The sequence below is a fragment of the Ochotona curzoniae genome, unplaced genomic scaffold, assembly GCF_017591425.1.
Source record: "Ochotona curzoniae isolate NIBS_2020 unplaced genomic scaffold, NIBS_Ocur_1.0 contig_21, whole genome shotgun sequence".
NCBI classification, from domain to species: Eukaryota; Metazoa; Chordata; class Mammalia; order Lagomorpha; family Ochotonidae; genus Ochotona; species Ochotona curzoniae.
This window is the reverse complement of record NW_024465322.1, coordinates 8061507-8080047: the sequence shown is the minus strand read 5'-3', so window position 1 is coordinate 8080047 and position 18541 is coordinate 8061507. Positions and strand designations below refer to the sequence as shown.

Here is an 18541-nt window from a genome sequence, read left to right as displayed (position 1 = left end):
TTTGAGAATCCACAGCCACCACAAGTCTTTCCTGGATACAAACAAAGGAAAAGTGCTAGCATTTGCCAGTAGCCAAAACAATATTTTTAATAGAAAATTTTGACAAAGAGAAGACTATTTCATCATTAATTACACCAGATCCATGGGACATTGTCCTAAATATTGCACATTACTTTGTTACATTCGATGAAGCAGGCATCCCACTCTTCTGGAAGGAATCTGTCTGAAATCTAGACAAACACATGAGATGGAAATGGCAAGGTACGTTTCTTGAGCCACACACAATGAGAAACTTCTGCCTACAGGAGCATGGGAAGGCTACCACTTGTCAAGAGAGATGATCTGAAAATTCATAAATGAATCATATTGAGATTTATATAACGGTAGTTCCCAAGAGACGCAATGGCTGTTCTCTTTAATGAGTTAGATATGGCATCCAAGTAAGTTGGGTTAGGTATCTTACTGTGACATGAGGGCACCACTAAAAGTGGAATCAGCAGATATTTTGGAGAGCTGGTATTAAGAAACTGTGGGTTGAGTCGCTGCCTGTGACATGGACATGGTCTTAGAGTGCAAAAGTTAAGGTTTCAGCGTCAGCCTGATCCAGCTCTGGTTGTTGGAACTATTTGGGGAGTGAACCAGTGGGTGTGTGTGTGGGTGTGTAACTCTACCTTTCATGTAAGTAAACTGATCTTTAAACAGCCAGACACTCTTACTGTTTTTAATCTCTGGCCCAGATCCCTGCTAGTGGACTGGGGAAAGCAGGGGAACGGGGCCGAGTGCCGGGTTCCTGGCCTCCACATGGGAGACCAAGATATAAAAATAGGTCACATATTTATTATGGTGCAACCAATTCTGAAAAACATGTGTAGTTTCCTTTTAAAACAAGCTAACTCAGTACCATATATTTTTAAGAAATATTTATTTAAAGGGCACAGTGACAGAGAGAGAGAGAGAGAGACAGATATCTTCCACCTGTGGGTTCTCTCCCCAAATACACACGACAATAACAAGTAGGCCAGGCCAGGCTAAAGTCAGAAGCCAGAAATTCCGGTATAATTATACTCATCAAAACAAAAACAAACAAAAATGCATGACAATCACAAGTAAAATAAAACCATGGTAGGTATATTCTACATTTCATGTTCTGTATAGAAAAGGTTAAAAAGGGGCCCAGTGCTGTGGCCTAGCGGCTATAGTCCTCACCTTGAACATGCTGGGATCCCAGATGGGTACCAGCTTGTATCCTGACAGCCCCACTTCCCATACAGCTCCCTGCTTGTGGCCTGGGAAAGCAGTGGAGGACGGCCCAAAGCCTTATGACCCTGCACCTGCGTGGGAGACCCAGAAGAGCTCCTGGCTCCTGGAATTGGATCAGCGCAGCACCAGCCGTTGCACTCACTTGGGGAGTGAATCATCAGATGGAACATATTTCTGTCTCTCCTCCTTTCTCTATATATCTGACTTTGCAATAAAAACAAATGAATCTTTAAAAAAAGAAACGGTAAGAAGGCTTGATTCACAAACCATATTAATTTATATGCAGCAAAGTTAGATGTGAGAGACTTGGTCTCACGTTGGAATCAAAACTCTTTCCTGTAAGATTAGTGTGTCCTACCGATAAGGGGAAAGTGACATGGAAGAGACAGCTAGTAAGACGTTCATGAAAATCTAAAAACACTATGAATTGACACAATCCTTTCAAATAGAAATCCTTCAGAGAAATATCAATTGGCTAAACCTCTCAAAGGTGCAGGCCATTATATAGATTTTTTAAATTGCCCCTCACGGCCTCACCAGCTCTAACACCATGGCTTAAAGAGCTTGGGGAGTTATAATGAAATGCTCTCTTTCAATGCAGGCAAAACTGTAACCGATCTAGAGACAATTGGTATCCTTTATCAAAACATGGAAAACTCTATGGAGAATGAGTTTATGTAAGAAAAACTGATATGGCAATGCCAATTAGTGTTCAAATCCATTTGCCAGTTGTCTCCTTCAAGCGATATAAATAGAATTGACTATAAAATGCTTGTACTGATTCTGTAAGAGACTGCTATTATTGTGCCACTTGAAATAAAATCCCTACATTTACATCCCTTCTATTCAATGAGACCATAAAACGATGAATAGTCATTTTTGTGGTTCAGAATCTTCTAGCCTGAATTCCCCCCAGCTTGAAGTTACGCTCATCAAGTAATAGTCTAGCCCCCCAACCCACTAGCATTATTATATTTCCTTTTTTACTCCCAATATTCCTCCTCCTTGCGTTCTTATTTTTCTTCTAATTTTTACAATGAAATATTTTTAACTTATAATCAGAAGTTTATCTCTCCAATAAATAAACAATTCAACAATCAGTAAGTAGAAAAACCACTGTTTCTCCAGAGTGTAGACAAGGATTGTAAACAAACAGATTTGCAAAGGTCAGCGTCACTTATACACGTTACAGCTACTAAACAGCAGGAAAAAAATACTTCCGTCTCCAGGACCTAGTGCGCTTTGTCTACTCACAGGAGCAGACTCAGTGCCACACCTGCCCCCTTCTCTGGATTACTGCAACTTGTTTTTAAAATGATACAATTCTCTGTGATTGGCTCTGGGTTTTCCCCTAGCCCCTCCCCATACTCCCTCCTTCCCACTGATTTCCCCCATATTTTAACATTAGTACAGTCCTTCATAAGCAGTCATAAGTCCAGCAGTCTGCTACCTGAATGTATCCTGACCTTGTGGGTACAGACAATGACAGACAGTCCAGCATTGTCAAGATATAGTTAACAGTTTCCTTGGGAGTCCATCTGTGATCTGGAAGTAGAGATGCATACTGCCTCGTATCTTCATATCTGGATATGATAGTCTCTATTACACGGTTACTATGCATTGCCTTAAATGAAAAATCTACAACAAAATCAACAACAGGAATAAAGTTTAAAAATTTACAACACCATGAAGTTAAATAACCTACATCTAACCTGCCCCTTAAATTGCCTTAGATTTCATTTCCTTTCTATTTTTTTTTAAATTTGTTTTTATTGGAAGACAAAGAGGAAGATCTTCCTTCCCATGATTCACTCCCTGATCCAAAGCTAGGAGCCAGAAGCTTCTTCTGGGTCTCCCTCAGGGGTGCACAGTCCCAAGCTTTGGGCCATCCTCCAGTGCTTTCCCTAGTCACAAACAGGGAGCTAGATGGGAAACAGGGTTGCCAGGAATAGAACTGGTGCCGATATGGGATCCCAGCGCATGCTAGGTGAGGACTTTAGTTGCTAGGCTACCATGCCAGACTATTCATTTCCTTTCTAAAACCTTATTTCAGTCATGTCACCCTACTGAAATGAACATACACAAATATACGAATGAGTCGACAATTACTTTCTAGCATTATTTTCTTATTTCCATGTGTATTACAAGATAGACACAAGACTGACAGTAATATTGAGGTGCTAAGGGCGTGTAGGTTGTTTTTAAGGCATTAAACACACGTTGGGTGACGCACTTTAGACCTCGCAAGATTCCAGGTCAGCCACAGGTTGCCTGTATTACGGTAACGGCAGTTCCACTGACCTTTTCCTCTGGAAGAATGGCATTTCCTCCTAAACCTGCTCCCTTAGGTGAGAGGAGCTGTTCATGCCCTTGGAAGCTAACCCACATGAGTCACAGCAATATTCACTATGGAAGGACTATTTGAGAACCAACTGCGACACGCTTTCCTTTTCACTGGAGAAATACGTTCACCTGCTTAGACAGAAAAGTTATTCACCGCACAAAGTTGTTTCTCATGGCTAGATTGAAAAACCAGACAGATTAAGAATGACAAAATAAAAATACATTTAGGACATTAGGTAGATAAAGTCAGTGTTTGCCAAAGAGCTGAAACAATTAGATGGCTACGTTTTTTATTGTCTGTACGTTGCTGTATGTACCCCGCTAATCATGAAAGTAGGCCAGTATTATTTATACAAAATGAGCAGGAAGAAGAATGGAATCATTTAATTATATCAGTCAATAAATGCCTGCTTCAAAATCAAAGTCTCAAAATTTCGAATCTTGATCGAATGTGTTGTCCTGTTAGCTGGTTATTTTTGTTTGATTTAAAGAAATGTATCAATAATTTCTATGTGTTACAAAGCAGGATTTATTTCCTGAAAATGATATTGACAAAAGAAAATCACTTGTTCTAAAAAGCCACCCATCGACTAGAGAAAAACATGTTTCATATCAAAAGTCTTTTTAACCAATCTTCTTTTGTTCACTTGCCCAAACTTAAACCAATGTCATTACTAACATGTAAAACTATGCAAGGAATGTGTCAGGTAATACAGTCGTATGATGTAATCTTTTCCAGAAGTAAAGAAAGATCCAGCAATTTCTCTTCAAAGTGGAAAGTTCAGTTTTCCATTAGCTGTACAAAAGCTTGATTTTTCCAGGACCCTTTACTGACCACAGCACGTAGTTCCATTTTAAAATCGGGGCATAGGAGCTTATTGTCTTAATGTTCTCCTTCAAACCCACATTCTGAATCCAAAGGGATTGCACTATTTTTCCATAAAGTTACAAATTCAACAGTGGCCAAAGCGCTTTTCAGATCTGAATCTGGTATGGCACATGCCAAGGAGATGTCGGCACTTGGAGGTGGAGGGTTAGCCAGTTGAGCCAATGCATTGGCCCCATTTTTATATAGCTGTCAAATCGGTAGAAATAAAATAAATACTTTCAATATTTTAAATAATAAATTAGTAGTTATTTATTAATTCGGATGATCACTGGGTTATTACAGACTTATTTGTCTGTACTTTTCTATGTATCTCAAACTGTATTATCTTTCTTCACAGATTCAGTAAACCATTTCCATTCTGTTTTCACAAGTTATACTGTGAACAGAAGGTTGGTGAATACAATCAAGTGACACCTTTTACACGATTAATTGAATTTAGCCCAAATTTGTCAGAAAAAAAAAATGTGTTTATGGATAGATGTGTATGTGTGTGGTAGTCTGTCATGGTAATATGGGCCAAGAATCATAATCAAGAATAGTAATCCACAATATTTATGGAGCAGAAAACTTATTACGTGAAATAGGCAAATTGCAGGATAAATCATGTAGGACTCCAATTAGGAGGCATCTAAAATGACTGATATTACAACAGCTGAGACAAGAAAGATGGATGCCAGAGGCTGGGATGGAAATGAGGAATTTCCCTTTCATCCCAGGAAACGTGTGAGCTGTTTGTACTCATACAGTACGAAAGCATCTTAACTGAGTTGTGCGAGTTAGCAAAGCAATAATAATCAGCCAAAATTTAATTTGTTTCTAAAAAAATTGAGCCACTTGGCTCATTAGTTGTATTACTTGCTTAGATATACATGAAAAAGAAAAAAAAAAACAGAAACTTCAGTTCTTGAGTTTCTTCTAAAGTGAATCTGGAGAATGAAGAGGTAAAAGGCAGACACCACTGAAAGGAAAATGTATTGGATTTGGTTCCTAAACACCTCAACTTGGAAAATTATTGAAGTAAATCCGCTTCTGTTCCCCTCCATGAAAAGACAAGAAAGGCCTGGCTGCTGTACGGAATTCAGAAATGAAGACCAGCGTACCAGGTAAAGAAAATGCCCTTCTTATTCTTCAACGAACAACCTGAGTTTTTCACCAAATATCTGCTTCAGGGAAAAACATGGAAAAGTAAATCTTTGTCTCAGATTTCCACATGGAAGAGGAGACGAGGAGACTCACATTCTATTGAAGCTGAGTTCATTTTAAGCAGGGGAAGGAGCAGACAGAAAGAGTAACAGTATGTAAACAAGACTGTGTGCCTGTCATTTTAATTTAAAAATATAATTTATTTTTATTTTATTTGAAAAAGGCATAGAAGGAGAGAGAGAGAGAGATCTCACTCCACTTTTTACTCCCTAAATGCCCACAGAGGCAGGACCAAGTCAGGCCATACTCAGGAGCTGAAAACTCAGCCCAAAGCACACCTGTGGGCAAGAGGGCCCCAAGAACTTGCAGGCTTCCTGTGTGCTGTAGAGCTTACTTAGCAGCGAGCAGCTCAAGCACTCTTAGTACCCTCCAAGCCAGCATCTTAACCACTGTGCCACATGTCTCCTCCAACTCCTGTTAGAGCACAGTGTTTGCTTCTGTTCCTCCTTACGATTTTCAGACAATAAAGAGCAATTCCCTTGCATGACTGCCAAATATCAAGAGTTCTTACACCCAAAAGGTTAAAAAATGAATATGCCTCATTGTATGTGACTGCTTCTGAAATATGTGTTTTAAAAATATTATGACATAGAGATAGTATTCAGTAAGACACATAATACTCAGTACTGTTACCAAATGATTAATAACATGATTCATATTATGTAGCACCTGTAACTTTCTGTGCTTGGTTAACATTGCTTTTGGCAAATAAATGCTCCTTAAATAAATATTTCCAAGCACTGAGACTATCCAGCCCTCACAGGTCCCATACTTAAGTAGACTACACATTCGGAATCCTGCCATGTGTAAATTCATCCAGTCATTCAACAAATATTTAGTAAGTAGTTACCATAGCCAGACATTTGCCTAGGCCTTGGGAAATTATCAGCAAACACAACAAACAGAAACATCTGCCTTCTTTAACCCCACTTCCTGGTTCACAGGGCAGAAATCTTAAAGTCCCAAGTTCTCATTCCCTCAAGTGTAGAGTTAGGGCTAGTACTTGGTTATGTCTCAATGAACTATAATCACAGACCTTAGCCTGTTCCAATGTCAAGGCAAATGTCTTCATTCCCGATGGGCTTATATTTGCTTTACCTTTCTTCGAATGTGTTATGTTCTAATTTTCTTTTTAGTCCAATGCTTCTGTGCATATTATAAGCAAAACTGAGACTGTATTATGTCAGTGAAAGTACAAACATTTTCTATGTGTGTGAAAGTGTAAAAGCTAATTCTGAAATGTATATGGTAATACAAAGAACTCAGAATGTCTAAAATAACAATAAACAAGAACACGGTAGATTCATTTTATTTGGTCCTCAGGATCTAATCAGTGTGTCGATACACAAGGGTGAGTAGAAATCGACCAACTGGATGGAAAAGAGGAGGCCAGACATGCTTCAACCACAAGGACCAACTGCCACTTCTGTGAAAACAGCTTGAGCTTCCGGGAAATGTGTCAAGGAACTGGATGAGCCTGTGTTTAAAGTGAGTCTTGACATGATACCATATCACACACCAACTGAGAATAATTCTACTTCTAAATGTGAACTTTAAAGCCGCCACAAAAATCCAACAAAATGAATTCATCTTTGAAAATCTGCAGGAAGATTTCATTAACAAAATGCAAAATCATTAACCACAAAAATTAACAAATCAAACATTATGAAAGATAAGTTTTTCAGCTCGCCAATTAGTAATGTTAAGTAAGTTAAAATGCACACCAAAAAATGGAGCTATTTCATACACATACTTGACAAAGCATCTGATCCAGAATGCATGAAAAACACTTAAATTTAGAGAAGAAAATCAACAAATCCTACCCAAATCAGGCATGCTTCAAGTCATTTTTCTCAAGAGAACAGCTAAAATTTTTCAACAGCATTAATTGTTAACAGAAAGCAAATTAAAACTACACTGTGAGATTGCTGTACTTCCACCCAGTAGCTACAAATACAGAGATGGCCAGCGGTGTGCGGGCCTGATGAGGGTGAGTTGTACTTCAAGCATTCAAACACTAGTACTGGAGTGCGACTGAAAAGCTGTCCATTATCTTCTGGTATTCTCTATTATTTTAAAATTTTACTATCGGATATATACACAGCAGGTAACAATGCTATGTCAACCAAAACGTATGTGTAACAGATGTTCATAACACCTTACTTCAAAATGGCACCAAGAGAGCACATTATTGCATATTCATTCATGTTAATAGTAAGAATTGCTGATGTTTTCCTTGCTTCCTGGGTTACCAGCACACTTACGATTCCCAGTCTTTTGTATTACGTAAAGTGTTTCCCTGCAAAGGATGTCCCTTCATGGTAAGACACCTGCATGTCTCATCTTCCTTACTCAGGGTAAGACCAGACACAACCATCTAAACTCTGCTTCTTTGACTCACAAATGAGTATCTAAACTGAAGACTGGAAACAATTTAGAGCAAGAAGGACTCATCCATTTTGGCCAGCTGCTCAGGCCACTCCCCAAAACCTGGTCCTTTTTGCCACATTTACTCTTCATAAGAGGAGCTCTTCTTGCCTGTCCTTGGAGCAGCTTATGTATCTCACAATTGAAGCATTTTCTCTACTGTAATAATACTTTCTGATAAAGTCTGTTAACTTATATTTAGTTTTGTGTTTCCATTGGGGAGTAAATAAGATAAACTCACTATCATTTTCTCATCATGATTAAATGCAACACAATAATAAAAGAGAAAGGACTCCTGCAACAAAGTAAATGAAGTTTGTCAGACATGGAAACAAAAGAAGCCAGATTTACAAGGGTATGGTTTGCTCTCATTTCATTTATATTAAGGTCAAGAAGAGCCTAAACAAAATAATGTTAATGAAATCAGAATGGTTGATGTGAAAAGAAGTATTGATTGGGAAATGATATGCAAGAAATTTCTCTTTTTTCTAAAGATTTATTTATTTTTATTGGAAAGTGAGATATATATAGAGAGAGAACATGCTGGGATCCCATATGGGCACCAGTTCCAATCCCGGCAGCTCCACTTCCCATCCAGCTTCCTGCTTGTGGCCTGGGAAAGCAGTGGAGGACAGCCCAAAGCCTTGGGACCCTGCATTAGCATGGGAGACACGGAAAGAAGTTCTTGGCTCCTGGCTTTGGGTCGGCACAGCACAGCCCGTTGTGGCCACTTGGGGAGTGAATCATTGGACAGAAGATTTTCCTCTGTCTCTCCTCCTCTCTGTACATCTGCGTTTCCAATAAAATAAATAAATATTTTTTAAAAAGAGAAATGACCTTACATTTCGTTGAATGAACCAGAAAATACAGGGATAAATTACCAAAAAAAAAAAACCCTCTCCCCCTCCAAGTCCACCCACCCCATCTTCTGTGGGAGTTACTAATTTTTTCCACTACACTTGGATGAAATTTCCAGCAAATCTCATAACACTTTCAGACACTCTGGCAGTACTCAGCCTCATTGTGACCATCGCTTCCATAAGTAAGATGCCCTGTTCCAGGTAATCGTCTGACTCCTGAGCTTGATTCCATAGGAAAGCCCCATCCTTTGGTACTCAGGCCTCCAGGAGACAGGGAAGCTGCGATGGGGACTGGCTGCACAGCGGCCGTCAATTCTCCATCCCTGTCTGTGATTAACAGTGTTGTGTACTTTAATGGAGACCCCCGCATAAAGAACCTGTCATTTCATTTATCAAGAGAGGACTCTGACCCTCCTCCAGTGGGCAATTCCAGGGCCCGGCTTCAGCCCCAGACAGTCCACAGTCTACACCAATCAGGTTTACACGCGGAATTCCACCGTCCTCCAAGGCCCTGGGCATGGAAGGCTCCTTTGTTTTGAATTCCAGGCTCCCCGGCTTGCTTGCTTTCTCTTTCTCTTGCTGCCCCTAAGGTGACCCACAGTAAACACCCACACATTTCCTTAATGAATATTAAACACAGCCATCCCATCATAACCTTCTTTTTTCTGGTCCATTACCTCTGACCTACTGTCCCAGGCTCCTTTCCCCTCCTTCAATGTAAGTCAGGTACGAGCCCACCAGGACTCCCCTAGTCTACAGGGAACAAGAATTCTGCCTGTCTCTCCTCATTTGTCAAGTAAGCAGTAATATGCGTTATTCATACAAATAATCTATAATTACCTGTATTTTTTGTTGAAAACTACCATTAAGGGCATTGAAATGTTACCTCAGAATGTGAAGAACGTTGAAGTGGAATTTTCTGTTAAATTTTGTCTGAAGCCACAGAAGCCAAAATAAAACACCAGATGCCAAGAATTCCTCTCCATCAAAGTCTGCAATCACACCTCTTGCACAACTCACACGAAACAGGAGATGACAGCGGGATTCCTCATCTTTAACTCATCCACTCAATAGTCTAGAAGGGAGGGTTGGCAGAATGAGTCCGAGAAACTCTTTGGAAGAGGTTTCCAGTGTGCTGTAGCATTTCTGCATACTGCCTGCCATGCTCAATAGAGGGACAACGGGAAGCTGCATGTATTCCAAGCCACCCCAAAACAGAGGTGAGGTGAGATGCCACAGTGCATGCTTCTATTTTAATCCTGAGAAATGGTACATTCGGAGAAGCAAGAGGGCGTTTCCTGGGTCACCTTTCTAACACGCGGCAGAGATGTTTCTCCTTGGGGAGATGGGTTGCAGCCGCTTTTGGAGTGAATCATCGGACGGAAGATCTTCCTCTCTGTCTCTCCTTCTATCTGTATATCTGCCTTTCTAATAAAGATTTATTTTTATTATTATTTTTTTATTAGAAAGGCAGATATACAGATAGAAGGAGAGACAGAGAGGAAGATCTTCCGTCCGATGATTCACTCCCCAAGTGAGCGCAACGGGCCGATACTATGCCGATCCGAAGCCAGGAGCCTCTTCCAGGTCTCCCACAGGGTGCAGGTTCCCAAAGCTTTGGGCCGTCCTCGACTGCCTTCCCAGGCCACAGGCAGGGAGCTGGAAGGGAAGCGGGGCTGCCGGGATTAGAACCGGCGCCCATATGGGATCCCGGGCGTGCAAGGCGAGGACCTTTAACCACTTGCGCCACCGCGCCGGGCCCAAATAAATCTTTTTAAAAAATTTAAGTGAAGTATCTTTTCCAACTAGAATACGTATATATATTTAATGAATGGAATAACTGCTTCTGGAAAAGACAATGTTGATACCCTTAGTTAGGCTTACCACTGCAGAAAGGGAGAGAGAGCATCCACATATACAGAAATGAAGACGAGACATTTCAGCTTACAACTGATAACAGCAGAAATACAACAAAGGATCATTAGTGATTGCCATGATCAATTATGCAGCAATAAACTTGATAGCCTACTAGGAATGGACAAACACTTGGATATTCATAACTTACCAAGATTGAATGACGAGGTAAATGAATAATGTGTATGTAGCAAGAGTAAATTAATAAATAAAAAATCTTCAACCACAATATACCTCCACCATACACATATACCCAGGACCAGATGGCTGTATACTGAATGCAACAAGACATTTAAAGGATTAATACTAATCTTTCTTAAATTACTTCTAAAAAATAGAAGGCATCTTACTCAACTCATTCCATTAAACCGGAAAAACTTTGATTCCAAAACCACACAAGATACATAAACAAAGAAAGCTACAGGTCAATATCTCTAATGAATGTTTATGCAAAAATGTTCAAATAAATTCTAGGAAAGTGAATTCAACAGCACACTTACAAAACTGTTCACCATGACCAAGCAGGATTCATTCCAAAGATGCAAAAATGTTTCAACACACACAAACCAATCAATGTGACACCCTATGCCAGCAAAATGAAGGACAAAATCAAGTGATCCTCTCAACAGACAGAGAAAAGACATTTGAAAAATAAAAATCAACATCTCTTTGTGGTAGAATTTTACCAGTTTCATCAAACTAAATAGCTTTTGTACAACAAGAGAAAATCAATACAGTGAAGAAAATTCTCATAGAAGACAATAAAGACAAGCTATGCATTTTACAAGAGATTAATTCCAGAATATTTACATAAAACAACTCAATAGCAAAAAAATGAATCTATCAAAAACATACAGTAAATATAAATAATTCTCAACATGAAACATAAATATGAATAAAAGGTATATGAATAAGTGTTGAACATTTGACTCATCAGGGACATGCCAATCAAAAGACTACACAGGTTCCATATTTTTATTAGAACCAGGGCAAGAGGAAAAAAAGCTGATAGTCTGTTCTCTATCAGAAGATGTTGACTCCTATAACTCGTTCATGAAAGTTTTGCTTCAGCTCTGAGTACTAACTGAAGAGCAAGGTTAGAACGTGCTGACACACTGATATCAGATGAACGTCTTCATCTCCTAACTTAACATTGGCTTTAAGTTTTGCTTCAGCTCTGAGTACTAACTGAAGAGCAAGGTTAGAACATGCTGACACACTGATATCAGATGAGTCTTCATCTCCTAACTTAACATTGGCGTTAAGAGAAACAAAGCCTCATCACTCTCCTTTATTATCGTGAACTTCATAGAAAAGCGGGCAAACACAGATCAAAGTTCTCCACAAGGTCACATTTTCCATTTGTCTAAGAGTCTCTGCCACGGGGGAAGCACTCCAGCGATTGTCTTTCCTTCCTGCATCGTAAATTCTGCCTCTCTGCTGATGGGAACCCTTTCATCGTCTTACAAATATGCTTTGTTGTCTCCCATTTGTGAAAATTTTTCCACTCACCCAATCCAAATACATTTCATTTTTGTGCTTTCTTCCAAGTTAAAATTCCCCCAAATTTTCATATTTATAGCCCTAACATCTTCCTTCTAATATCTTCATTCTAATATTTTTTTGGAATCCATTCTAGTAACACTTTGTAAATAAGCATCCGCAAAAACAAGGCTTGTCAAGATGAACAAGAAATCTTGGAAGAAATGACAGCATATGAATAACAGGATGTGGTCACAAAGAGAACAGGTTGTCCCAGGATCACAAGAACTACTTTATAGCCAAAGATGCAGCAGATACAGTGCTGAGCTGAACCCAGAGAAGGGATATACATTCATGAATCACAAATTGACTAACCTAAAGAATAACAATTCTCAAAGTGTAATTGTTCTCAGCCCCCCTTAACGTACCCAAGACCCTCTCAGGACACCCCTAGAAACAGGTCCATTTTCACAACAATAATAATAAACAGCTATTTGCTGTTTTCATGCCATGTTGGCATTTGTAGCAACGGTGGGTAAAACCACTGATGTATTACCACAATGATGTGGTACCTATACACACAAACACCATTGTATTCTCTGTCAGCATACACTAGCAGTGAAAAAGAAAAATTAAGACAGCATTCCTGATTCCTAAACAATATTTCTAACTAAGAAATAACTTTTGACTCTATGAAATTTTTTGACACTTAACATCATTTTCAATACTCTGTATGATAAAATGCTAACTAGCTACATGGCATTTCTACTAATGCCAAACTACTGTACTTGAATTTCACAAAATCACTTGAGCGTCTGAGGTTACAACATTAGATAATTTTCAGGGAAGATAATTCTCGTGGAACGCAATAAAAACAGTACAGTAATTCAGACATGGATATTTGGAAAACTTTTTTTTTTCAAAAGTAGATGGAGGGTACATGCAACTTAGAGAACAGCAATTGAGAAGATTTTTTTTTTTTTTACCAACAATAAAATGTGCATTTCCAAACACGAAATGGAGTTTTAAAAGAGGAGATTTGGGATACTGAGTTTGACAGTTTCTCAATCCCTATAGGCTTGCCAATGAGATAGGAAGTGCTGGTGATAGTGCATGATGAAATGTGTCAACAATTAGATCTATGTAACCCAGTACACCAATGTTTCCCAAAACACCAAAGCAGGATGCTGTAAAATCATATTTTTAAGCAAAAAAAAAAAAAAAGTTTTTCAAGGGGCAAGAAAGATGTGTGGATTTCAATGCAATAAAATGTTCATGATATGATTTCAGATTTCACATTGCAATTATCTTTTTAGGAATGAGTACTTGTTATGTTTTGGCATGATATTAAAGGAGACTATTCCCAATTATAAAATTCCTATTAAAATGCTTTTCTCTTTTCCCAATTATGTGTCTGCATGAGGCCGTACTTTGTTCACATACTTCAGTCAAAACAATATGACGAGCTAAATGCAGAAACAGATATGAGATTCCTGCTTTCTTCCATTAAGACAGTCATTAAAATTATACCTAGCAATGTACACCAATGACCCTCTGCTTGTTAAATTTTTTAAAGCAGTTAAATTTCATAAAAAAATAAGTTACTAATATTAGCATGAGTACAGTATTTAAGTAACTAAATATTTAAAAAATATTTTTCAGTTTGAAATAAGAAATGTCAACTAAGATAGCCAATATAAACTAAAGTTCTTTGTACCCACACATATCAGATATGTGTGCCCTAATATAAGATAATATGAGCCAAATACAAGGGTTTTTCCTGTGGATTCTATCTTATTGCACTTCCTAATTATTTGTACCTTTCTTCGTAAGACCTTGTGATGTAATCCATTTTAAAAAAAAAGTACCAGTCAAAATTTTATGCTAAGATTAAAAGACGGAGATAGTGGAGAGAAGTCCTAAAGAGGTCAAGGAAAAAAAAAAAATTCTGGAACCACAATGAAATTCCACCCCCAACTGCCACACACAGACAAAAATCAAGACTATAACTGCCAACACCTCCATTTGTGGGATTAAGCCAAAACGACTACAGATCAAAACAGGCAGAGGACACTAACAGGTGTATCAACAAGATCCCTGGGTTATCAACTCAGAGTTAAACGCTGAGGCAAAGGTCATCAAACATGCTCTCCTTAACCACTCAGTCTTTCCTATTACACTATCACAGGAACTTGAATCATCAATCCCTGAAAAATCATCAATTCCTGCGACTGCTTTCTTACATGAGGAATAATGAAGGTCACATGTTTCAAGGTTTCCAACAAACTCTATTAGTGATTTAATGGAGTTATTCCAATCAGAGCTAGAGAAATACAATTTTATATTTACATGTTTCAGAAGAGCTATTTGTATGTACATAAATTAGAATAATTTACTTCATGAATTTTAAGTATACATTTCCATAAAATGTCTGTGGTAAAGAAATTCAGTTTCGAAGCAATCTGAGCCCCATGTCCAGCAGAGCAAGGATGGGTTCATTGCAGGTAGTAACACTAGAGGACTAGAGAGGACTTTTGCAAACATAATCTATCCTTGGTGTATCACAGCAGTGACTTACCTTTAAAAGAAAAGAGCATATTTCTGCTAAGACAAAACTCTTGATTTATGAAAATGCCATACAATGCAGAACCTGGAGGAAGCTCCTGGCTCCTGGCTCCTGGCTTTGGATTGGCTCAGCTCTAGCTGTGGCAGCCACTTGGAGAGTGAACCATTGGATGGAAGGTCTTCCTCTCTGGCTCTCCCCCTCTCTGTATATCTGACTTTCCAATAAAAATAAATAAATCTTTAAAAAATAAGTAAAACCTTAATGAGTCACGTAATTATAACAAATAAAATAACAATGAAAGTTTAAAGCCATGATTGAACATCTAAAGATAAAATATTGATTAACTACTGCCTAAGATTATGGAATGAACTCATCAGCTAAGTGAACACTTCCATATTCATCAAAAGATACCTGTAATTGGTCCACTTTTTGTCTACCAAATGTATCTTTATAAACCAATCTGAAGTAAGTACAGATACTAGACGTATACAGTCAGTTGATATATATAGATAGTGAATAGCACAGTCTTGAAATGAGATAGACTGCCTCTAAGACACTCTAGGTAGACAACTTCAGAACCTTGTGGTCCTAACGGTTGAGGGGGACAGGAAAGGCTGTTAGCAGAGGGCACAAGAAGAGCCCAGTCGGCTTCTTCACACATGGAAAACGATGAACTCAAGATGGCTTTACATCACACACATCAACCTGTTATCCATGATGGTTCTATCATTATATCCACATGAATCCATTAGAGGTAGACTTCTGAAATATCCAAAGCACTAAGCGTTTCCTTTCACAAAAAGAAGGTCTGACATAGTTGAATCTGCTAAAACTTTAATCTCATTGTACTACAGAATCACAACCGAGAAGAGTACTGAGGCTGCCTTGTCCACAGTCAACACCCGACTGAGCAGAAGTCCAGGAGGGACACACAAATACACACCCAGGTCGTCACATTAGACACCCCGTAAATCAGCTGAGACCTCACAATGTGAAACATCAGAATGAACCGGTTATTCCAGGCAGAAATCAAGAGTGCTTCCTTCCTATGCAAGTTAATTTAATGCTAGAGGTGTGTGATCATGCCACTGTCTCCCAACTTTGAATCTGCCACAAGCAAACAATTACTCATGGTAAGGTCCTTGCTTCCTTACAGAACATATTTCCCCAAATGTCCCTTCATTCCGCCTACAAAAACAGCTATAAAACTGTAGTAACCTACCTTTAAATAATGATGATGATGATAATGATGATGATGATGATGACGATGGTGATGGGTTACAATGTTATCTATAATCAATATGATACTTAAGAACTCATAATTTAAAAATGACCTGCAATAAAAAATCAGTTTTAATTCCTAGTCACTGCATATTTTCCATTGTTGTCTATTTGATACTATATTCTATGAAAGTTGTTTGCCATATACATATATATGCCATCCAATTGCACGACTTTCTGCACATATTATTGGTTTTTCTTTACCATGAATATTAATGTTTCCTTCAACAGAATCTAATTCACAAAACTTTGTCATTTGGGGCGTGTGCTTGGCTTTAGATTACATGTTTTTTATTTAATCACACCCTTTTTGAAAAATGTTCTAGTCTCCTAACATAGTCATTTACAAATAAATACTGCAATAGAAAATTGATTTTCTTCTGTCAGGCACCAGTAATTTCTATAAACTGAATAATAAGATTATAACTCAGCCACCTAATTTTTACTGAGTATTCATTTGGGAATTTAAATTAATATTTGAACTGCTTTATAGTCAAAATCTGAAATCCAAGTATCTAATAAAAAATGGCACGTTCCGTGGAAACATAAGGTAACTTTTTTTCTTCCTTTGTAACGGAAGAAAAATTACAAAACAAGGCAGGTGTGGTGATGCAGTGGGCTAAGTTGCCCCATAGAAAACCCACACATTAGAGGCCCTGGTTGCAGTCCCAGATACTCTGGTTACAATCCACGTTTCTGCCATTGTACCTGGCCAGTAACCCAAGCATGTGGTCTACTGTCCCCACCACGGGAGATGAAGAAGCAGTTCCTGGCTCGTGGCTGTGGCCTGGCCTAGTTCTAGATGACGTGGGCTTTGGGGAGTGAGCCAGCTGATGGAAAAGTTCTCTATTTTTTAAAATGACATCAACCCCTAGCATGCATTTCCCATTAACGCTGAGAATGAACCATCACAATAAGAAGCTCTCCTGGTTCTACTGTTAAAGTAAAAATGGGCACATGTTCTGATGTAAATGTGTACTCAGACTCACTTCAATAAAGTCCTTCCCTTTCAGGAAAGTATAACATTTCTGAATAAAAGAATATATAAGACATGAAGGACATACGATGGGCACAGGTACTGCTTCTTCTTCCCCTTTCCTTTCTTCGAAGACTTTTCCTTGGAATAGGCCTCCTCGACACACAAGGAAATTAAAATAAAAAAAGGGATCACAAATAACAACTTCATCTTGAAAAGTTAACGTCCAGGAGATCAGCCTGCAAGAGAGAACAAGACGTTGTTTACATTTAAGCAGCAAATGATGCCAATATGATAGGACTGTGATTGCCACTCCCTAAGGGTCGGTGCATTTGTAAATCGAGTGAGGTTGTTCCTTTCATATTCTAGAAGCTGTCTATTTCTACAGCAGCTAAAGCTGAACATTACACTAGTAATAAGACCACACTGAAGTATAACGGGTTACTATGTAAGCATTCTGATTCAACAATTTCATAAAACTGGAAATTGATATTCAATGTCCCAGTATAGCAACGTATGCTTAGAAAGATGCTGAAGTGCCTGGTGCAGTGGCCTGGTGGCTAAAGTCCTCCCTCGTCTTGTATGCACCGAGATCCCTTAGTGGTGCCAGTCCATGTCCCAGCTGCTCCACTTCCCATCCAGCTCCCTACTTGTGGCCTGGGAAAGCAGTTGAGGATTGTCCAAAGCCTAGGGACCCTGCACCTGAGTGGGAGACCTGGAAGAATCTTCTGGCTTTGGGCTGTCTCTTCTCAGCCACTGAGGACACTTGGGGATTGAACCAGGGGACGGAAGATCTTTCTCTGTGTATCTCCTCTCTGTATACCTGCCTTTCCAATAAAAACAAATAAATCATTTGTAAAAAGAGAGCGGGGAGGACTCTGTTTAACACAGTGTTGAAGTGATTATCTTGAGCAAGGCTCTTTTAAATAACTTTATGCTTGTGTTTTACATTTCTGTGTTCTAGTTCTTCAAAAACAGTAACGGTATTTTGTTCTAAGATATTTGAGAGGCAGAGTGACACAAAAAGAGAACAGAGAGAGGGTGATTCATGGGCTTGTTCACTTCACTCCCCTAATGCCAGCTGCAACGCCACCTAGGTCTCCAATGAGGGTGGCACGGACCGGAACACACAGACCAAGGCCTGTTGCCCAAGTGTGTGCCACAGTGGGAATCTAGGCCTGGAATACAGGCAGGACTCAACTCCAGGGACTCGGATAGGAGTCCCAAACAGCCATTTATCCCACTGCGCCAAAACCCCTCTTCCTGGGAGTATGCTATTGGAAACCCAGTTTCAAGTTTTAAAGACCTGAAAGAAAAAAGTTTGGTGTCACTGTTTTAAA

The 18541-nt window shown here is 39.0% G+C and overlaps 1 protein-coding gene across 2 annotated transcripts in view; it reads right to left on the bottom strand.

Annotated features, from left to right (window-relative positions):
• The window catches only part of GLRB (glycine receptor beta), a 38226-nt gene extending 20788 nt beyond the window's left edge, over nt 1-17438 (bottom strand). Inside the window, exon 1 of one of the 2 annotated variants that reach the window (XM_040971325.1) lies at nt 17290-17438. In XM_040971325.1, the coding sequence (XP_040827259.1) occupies nt 17290-17411 (122 nt within the window). In that variant the 5' untranslated portion in view covers nt 17412-17438. The remainder of the gene's footprint in view (nt 1-17289) is intronic. The other variant, XM_040971326.1, reaches the window with a different exon arrangement.
• Between the last annotated feature and the right edge of the window lie 1103 nt (nt 17439-18541).